This window comes from Enhydra lutris, unplaced genomic scaffold (genome assembly GCF_002288905.1).
Source record: "Enhydra lutris kenyoni isolate GAN:26980312 unplaced genomic scaffold, ASM228890v2 scaffoldscaffold7, whole genome shotgun sequence".
In the NCBI taxonomy this organism is placed as follows: domain Eukaryota; kingdom Metazoa; phylum Chordata; class Mammalia; order Carnivora; family Mustelidae; genus Enhydra; species Enhydra lutris.
The window spans coordinates 10,369,512-10,377,899 of NW_019154091.1; the positions used below are offsets into that span (position 1 = coordinate 10,369,512).

An 8,388-nucleotide genomic window follows, 5' to 3' on the forward strand; every position below is an offset into this window, starting at 1 on the left:
TCCTGGGATAGAGCCCCACATCGGGCTCTCTGCTCGGCGGGGAGCCTGCTTCCCCCCCTCTCTCTCTGCCTGTCTCTCTGCCTACTTGTGATCTCTGTCTGTCAAATAAATAAATAAAATCTTAAAAAAAAAAAAAAAGATGATGTCTAAGGTGCTCTGAAGGATGGAGGGATAAGCAGGAGTTGGTAGGGGTGAGTACAATGTTCCTTCCAGGAATTTACAAGTGCTAAGGATCAGAGGAATACAGGAAGTATTTAGGTATTCTAAAAACTTGTAAAAATAAATAAATAAATAAAAGCTTTTGTGAGACCAGGTGCACAGTTCACAAAGGGAGAATGGTAAGTGATGAAATACAAAATAAACTGTTCAAATTTAACTTTTCTTAATCAAAATGCTCACATTTCAAAGCATATTTTCCTTTTTAAGAATACCTGCAAATTCAAGAGCCATAATTACTTTAAGTTTCTCCTATGTTCAGAGAAACAGTGCTCCTTTAAATACAAAGAAAAAAATGTAAATGTAGCTCAGGACAGTTAAAAATGGTTCTGAATAGAGGAGTCCTCCCCCCATCCGTGTTTTTGCTTTCTGCAGTCTCAGTTACCCAAGGTCAACCGCAGTCCAGAAGCAGATGAGCCTCCTCCTGACACAGTGTCAGGTCAGCAGTAACCAAACTATACCACAATGCTACGTCATTCACCTTGCTTCATCTTATCACATAGACATTTTATCTCACATTATCACAAGAAGAAGGGTGAGTACAGGACAATAAGGTATTTTGAGAAAGACCACATTCACATAATTTTTATTACAGTACATTGTGAGAATTGTCCTTTTTTGTTATTAATTATGGTTGTTAATCTCTATTGTGCCTAATCAGTAAATTTAAGTTTATCACAGGTATGTATGTATAGGAAAAAACATAGTATATATAGGGTTCAGTACTATCCACAGTGTCAGGCATTCACTGGGGGTCCTGGAATGTAACCTCTGTGGATAAGGGTGAGCTATTGTATGTGCCGGCTAAAGCCAAGGATCAACTTCTCTCAACTGAGCCTCTTGCTCCATGGTATGGAATGCAATCTCCATTTTGTTTAAACACCACTCATCCTTCAAAGTCTAATGCTACTCTTTCATGAAGTCCTTTTTCCCTTTCCTTCCCCACAACTCCCACCACAGAGAAAAGAGTAGTCTGCTGCACATGTCCCAAAACCTATGCCTCATACCACATTGCTATACCTTCCTTGTGGTCTTTTTCTTTCCTGCTTCAGTTATTTATATGTATCAAAGATGTGTAAATAAGATATATTTTCCATCTTTGTATACTCCTCCCTTCCCCAGGACTGCATATAAAGGTCTAACATAAATTCTTACTCCAAAGCATAAAAAGTGCCTTAACAAAACTCACTTTTATCACAAAAGACTGCTCAGCAAAATGTCAATCCCAAAATTCTATTGATGTAATATAATAAAATACAAAGAATTAGAAATTTAACCTCATCTCTCAAAAGATTTGATTTTCAATGATCTGTGCTAATACAGAGAGAAGCATTCAGCATGACAAGTCAGAGGATGACGTAAACATCATTTACACTTATTTTCTTCACACTGTTGGGAATCTTCTCAATTAGGTATGAATTAATACTAAAAGAAGTTTGTAGTCTCTGAATATAAACCAGCTAGGTGATACACATTCACTGAAAGAAACAGGGTTGGGTTGGGTGGCAGAGGCAGGACAGATAGAATTAAGTGTTTTTAAAATAGGTAGGAGAGAAAACTCAAGACAACAGTATTTCAGTTCAGTAAGAAACTGTTAAATTTCTACCCTGTACTTACACAGATATTTGTTTGTACCTTCATCACATACGTAACATTCTATGTCATATTCAGTTGTTTCTTTTTTCCATAAACGTCTGTTTCGCCTACAAGTGTAGATAAATTCCTTAAGGCCAGGAACCACACCTTGATCATGACTCTCTCCCTTACAGTGGTTACTAACAGAGAAGCAACTGCTGAACTGCCTCTAAAACGCTAACTCGTTCACAATTAGTACATAATTAGAGATATTCATCTGACACTTTATCAAGAGAAAAACTCTAAATATGATAAATATCAGGGTTTTTAAATATATAATTAGAATTTGGGGCACCTGGGTGACTCAGACTGTTAAGCGTCTGACTTTTGATTTCAGCTCAGGTCATGATCTCAGGGTCCTGAGATTGAGCCCAACATCAGGCTATGTGCTCAGTGGGGAGTCTGCTTGGGATTCTCTCTCTCCCTCTCCCTCTGCCCCTCCCCACACATGAGAGCATGCTCTCTCGCTCTCTAACAAATAAGTAAACCTTTTTAAAAAAAGAATGCCAAAGTTAACATCAGTCAACTCAATTTATCAAAAAGAACTTCAATGAGTCAGCTCTCCATAACTTACAGGCTATTCTTTTTATGTACACACGTTTAACTGCTTTTTGATAAGATCTATAAAAACTGACAGTCCTGGGGTGCCTGGGTGGCTCAGTAAAGCATCTGCCTTCAGCTCAGGTCATGATCCCAGGGTTCTGGGATGGAGCACCACATGGGGCTCCCTGCTCTGCGGGAAGCCTTCCGCTTCCCCTCTTCCGCTTCCCCTCTTCCGCTTCCCCTGCTTGTGTTCCCTCTCTCACTGTCTTTCTCTCTCTCTGTCAAATAAATAAATAAAATCTTAAAAAAAAAAACAAACCTGACAGCCCCACTTAACCTTCAAATACTCAATATTTTAAGTTACTACAGGAAAGAATATACAGCACAAAGTGTATTCAACTAAATAAGATGGGAAGACCCAAGTTTCGATCACAGCTCTCATCTACCAGATATACAACCTTGGGTAAGTTTCTGAGGGGTCAGAGAATTTAAGTTCCTTCATCTTCATAAAACACCTACCATGTAGTATTATTCAATGTTGCAAAATTCAAAGTTGTAAAGATCAAATGACTTAGTATGCTTAAAAACATGTAAAATATTCCCTACATTCCCATTGTTGATTGCATATTTTGGAAGGTTTTAAATGTTCCTTTTGGCATATGAGAGGCCTTTTTATTTCTGCTCACTGAACTTTCTCCCTTTTGCTTTGCCTCTAATCTTACTGTTCTTCCTTTTCATATGAGGTATCAGTAACAGTAATTCTACTTTACCTTCAATAATAGTAATGATAGGACTTGTGGAGAACAAGGGGCTTCAGGATACAAGAAGTTAGGCAGTCACTGAATATTAGGATGACTAAGTAATAATGCAGTAATTTTCTGGGGTAGCCTAAATTAATTCGTAGTTAACTAGATATTTTGATAACACCAGTCCATTCCAATCAGTTCACAAACATTTATCATCTACCATGTATGAGAGGTACTAAGGAAACCAAAATAAACATTACAAATTTATAATCTAGTCGGTAAAGTATACATAGATAATTTTCACTTATCCTGGGGCAGATTAACTGGTTTTCAGATTGACCTCAGTGATGGCTAATTGCTACATAAACTAGGAAAAAATGATTAGGTCTGATTTATCATCAGCCGTGAGGTTGGGTTCTAGTCAGAGCCAAGCGGAGGACAAGTGGAAGTCTCTCTCCCAATTCTCAACAACAAAAATACTCCTAAATGATCAAGAACTGACTACTGTTTTGTTTTGTTCTCATTTTTGTTTTTTAAGCGATGGGGAGAGAGAGAAAGAGAGAGAGAGAAAGGAGGGGAGAGGGAGAAAGAGAATCGTAAGGAGCCTCCACACTCCACAGAGCCCAATGCGGGGCTCCGTCTCACAACCCTGATACCCTGAGCCAAAGGGGTGCGTGGGTGGCTCAGCAGGTGAAGTGTCTGCCTTAGGCTCAGGTCACAATCCCAGACCAGCCCCACACAGAGCCAGCTACTGGGTTCCCTACTCAGTGGGTAGTCTACTTCTCCCTCTTCCTCTGCCCCTCCCCCTCCATTTGTGTTCTGTCTCTCACTTTCTCTCTCAAATAAATAAAATCTTAAAAAAAAAGAAATAAAGTCAGACGCTTAACCAACTGAGCCACCCAAGGACCCCCTGATTTTAGTTTATATCTAGTCTCATAACAATTTCCTCCTTAATTCACTTGATTAATTATACTTAAACCTTTTACCTCAGTTTTCAACTCTTTTCCCTAATTCAATAAACATTCAATTACAAATGGCAATAAATAGGAAACATGAAGGAAGAGATTAAGGTCAGCCAGAGATGTGTAAAAAAAAGTTGGCTCGTGCAACTAAAGAAAAAGCAAACCGATTATTACACTCTAACCATACCTGCTTTAGATATGGAAGAAGAGAGTTCACAGAGGAAAGGGAGAGTGAAAGCAAGACTGGTTGGGAAATAAGATTTTAATAGTCTATTTATTTATATGGGTCAATGTTTTGACTATCAAACATGTATCCCTAGGCTTTGAAGAAAATATTAGACCATGCACATTTCTTCAGAAAAGTACATATTATATATTACATAAATTATAAATTTATTTTTGGGGGGCACCTGGGTAGCTCAGTGGGTTAAGCCTCTGCCTTCAGCTCAGGTCATGATCTCAGGGTCCTGGGATCCAGCCCCGTTATCGGGCTCTCTGCTTGGCAGGGAGCTTGCTTCCCCCTCTCCCTCTCTGCCTGCCTCTCTGCCTACTTGTGATATCTCTCTCTCTCTGTCATAAATAAATAAAATCTTTAAAAAAATTTTTTTCTTTTTTTTTAAAACTAGGTGCCATGCCCAACACAGGGCTTGAACTCATGACCCTGGGACTGAGAGTTGCACACTCTGCTAACTAACTGAGCCACCCAGATGCCCCTATAAATTATAAATATTTTATATACTATTAAATATAAAATTTTTTATGTTAAATATAAGCATACATACATATTTTTAAATGGCTAAGGACAAAGAAAATACAAACTTAAATCCTAAATATTAGCAATGATTTTTGTAAGATGGAATTGTAAATTTGCCCTTTACTTGCTAATATTAAGGACTACTAAAAAAGCGGTATGTGAAAACATAATGAATGTAAAGTGATTCAGAAAGTTCCTCTTTGTCAATCCCTCACTTGCCCTCAGCTAAATCCCACTAGTGGTATATACGGAAAACCTTTTTGGTCCAAACCTTTTACTCTGTATATAAATATATGTGTGTATATATATATACACACACACACACACACACACACACACACACACATATGTATATGGTAGGTCTTTTTTTTTTTTTTTTAATATTTTATTTATTTGACAGAGAGAAATCACAACAAGGCAGAGAGGCAGGCAGAGAGAGAAGATGAAGCAGGCTCCCTGCGGAGCAGAGAGCCCGATGCGGGGCTCAATGAGTGGCTCGATCCCAGGACCCTGAGATCATGACCTGAGCCGAAAGCACAGGCTTTAACCCACTGAGCCACCCAGGTGCCCCGGTAGATCATCTTTTAAATGCACAAATGGGATCATACAATAAATACTGTTCTGTGACACACTTTCCCCCCTTCTATTTAGAGATCTTTTCATGTTGATGACAGCTGTTTGATATAAAGATGTGCCAAGGGGCGCCTGGGTGGCTCAGTGGGTTAAGCCTCTGCCTTCGGCTCAGGTCATGATCTCAGGGTCCTGGGATCGAGCCCCGCATCGGGCTCTCTGCTCAGCGGTGAGCCTGCTTCCTCCTCTCTCTGCCTGCCTCTCTGCCTACTTGTGATCTCTCTCTCTCTGTCAGATAAATAAAAAATAATAATAATAATTAAAAAATTTAAAAAAAAAAAAAGATGTGCCAAAAACTTATCCGTCCCCTTTTGAGAGCCATTTAGACTTTCTCCCCTTTCCCATCATTGCAAACACTCCCATTAAGAGGCTTATAAAATAACTAAACACTTTTTTTTTTTTTTTTTGCCTAACAACTAAATACTATAAATTTTCTACAGTGAACATGGGTTTCTATATTTGAAAAATTTCAAACATTGAAAAAAAGCTCACTTTGAATTGGAAATAAATGTTTCCAGAGAGTTCTGTTTGATATCACCCATTTTACTGCTGCTAACGCCATGATATATCAAGATCCTTATCGGGTGGTATGAGAGAAGATGATCTGAAGAGAAACCGATTTTAAAATCTTCTTCAAGGTATTTCTATTTTCATTCCTGTATAAAAGATAAAAAAAAATTAGTACCACCTATGATAAGTTAAAATGATACAATATATTGAATGCTACCAGAACAAGAGGAATTGCTAGCTAGAACTACAGTCACAAGAAAAACTTCTAAACAACTTCCCATTTCCATGTGATATATGACAAAAAACAACACCAAAATATAAGACCTAAAGCCCTGGAACTATGTCCATTACTATTTTTCTCAAATGAAAACTTCTCAGCACCTAGTGTAGTTCTTTCCACTTAATGAGCACTCAGGAAATGTGTAATTCTGCTTAGAAACAGTCACTCACACATGCTACACTAAGCACCCTCCTTCATAATGCTAAAGTGTCTGTATATACCCTCTCAGGTACCATACACAAGATCTTATTACATCACTTGAAGTAGGATTGTTTCTAATTAAATTAAATATTAAACAAGGTCTATCCTTTACCTATTAAACACCGATTTAGAGGAACACATATAAACACTAAAGTCCCAAGTAAAATTTCACCCTCTTATATATGTATAAGGTTTTTTAACTTTGCAATGTGCTTTCACTACCATTTCATTTTACTCTACTGATCATGACAGGTATCTTTATTTCATTCATGAAAAAAATGAAGTACAAAATTTAAATGATTTGCTTCCAAGAATTTTACAGTCAGTCACTTATAAGCTGGGAAACTTCGGGCAAGTCATTAATTAAACGACCCTTTGTTTCTTCACGGTAAAATGGGGAAAACAACCATAACCTCCATGGTTTTTGTCAGTAAATGACTTATAAACATTGCTACATCCTTTGTTTTTAATCCGCCTCGATGATTTTTCATTCCCTTCTCGCAACAGTGATAAAATGGAATTGGGACATAGGCCTCGCAGTCTTACTTATTAGACTAAATTATGCAGCGCGATTCCTTGCACCGTCAGTACATTTGCACTACTTCCCTGAGTTCATACAGCGTGGTTTTTACAGGTTATAACCTCGCTGCCCTATACATTATATGCTCTTTCACAAGTCTGTGAAGTAGGCATCTCCATTTTATATACTGAGAACCTGAGGCTCAGAGAGGTCAAGCGATTTACTGCCCACCATACCACTGCTTTATAGGTTGCATAGGTGGAACGCAAACTCATAGCTTCTGACCACGAACCAAGGAACAAAATATCTGGGGGGACCTTAGGTCCCCTCAATCACGGCAGCTGGAAGGTCAGATTACTTACTCCAGGAATAGAAATTCAGACAGTAAATTCCTTGGCCCATAATTCAACCCCGAAGCAAAAGCTGCGGAGAGCCTCAAAGCATCCGCGGTTTGAGGAACACGCTACCATGCGCGTCGGGACTAGCACCCAGGGACAGAACCGAAAGACCTGGATTGGAGAGGTCCCCAAGCGATCAGCCCAGGCACGAGGGGAGCCCCACAGGAGGGGCAAGGCCATACGCCAACCCTTCTGCAGGACGAACCCAGAATGTTGAAACTAGGGGCTCTACCCAGCCAGGGACGACAGGTAGGAGACATCGACATCTCCCCGTAAGGATTCTGGACCTGCCTAGCTTCTAGAGACTCCTTGACCGGAGAAAGAGAGGGCAACAGTTACCTGACAGCCGCTCACCACGAGCCCGCCATTTTACCTCAATCCGGGTCCTAGAAGACACCGTCTCACGCGCCTCCCTGGCCCGCGGGGCACTCTGGGAAATGTAGTCTCCGCGGGAAGAGCTCCGGGTGGAATCGTGAGGGCGGGATTCACTAAATTTGTTCTGTGTTTAGTTGTAGCTGTTTGCTTCAACCTTACCTCAAAAAGAACACAAAGTCACTGCCCCACGCACACATCCTTAGAAAGTAACAAGCACTATCTTTTTAAAAACTTTATACAAATTATTAGAGGAGCTTAAGGCCGACCCTTGGTGGGTAAGCTAAGGGTTCCGGGGGTGGGGGGGGGGGGAAGAAGTAACTTCAGAGAAGCACTGAAGGCCTGTGGGGTTGGATTTGACTTTTGACACAGGGAAGTGGGGAGGCCCTTCCACCTGAAAGCCCAAAACTGTGTTCTTAGAATTATACTGGCTATTCATTAGGAGAGGAAGAAAATGTGCAAAATCCTGCACATTGCCTTTTGTTTTGTGAGGAGAGAAAGCCCCTGGGCCTTTGCACTTCCGGTTCTTATTGCCAGCAATGCTTTTCTCTCACCTCTTTTCATGACAACTGCCTTATTTCATACAGGTTTTGCTCCGATAACATCTCGGAGAGGACCATA

General features: G+C 39.9%; 1 protein-coding gene across 1 annotated transcript in view; it reads right to left on the minus strand.

Moving 5' to 3' along the window:
• Window positions 1-7,793, minus strand: part of LOC111142178 (mitochondrial ribosomal protein L42) — a 33,436-nt gene extending 25,643 nt beyond the window's left edge. The window contains exons 1-2 of the mRNA XM_022495185.1: window positions 7,735-7,793; window positions 5,979-6,142 (exon numbers count right to left, since the gene is read on the minus strand). Of these exons, the coding sequence (XP_022350893.1) occupies window positions 5,979-6,048 (70 nt within the window). The 5' untranslated portion in view covers window positions 6,049-6,142; window positions 7,735-7,793. The remainder of the gene's footprint in view (window positions 1-5,978; window positions 6,143-7,734) is intronic.
• Window positions 7,794-8,388: the final 595 nt, after the last annotated feature.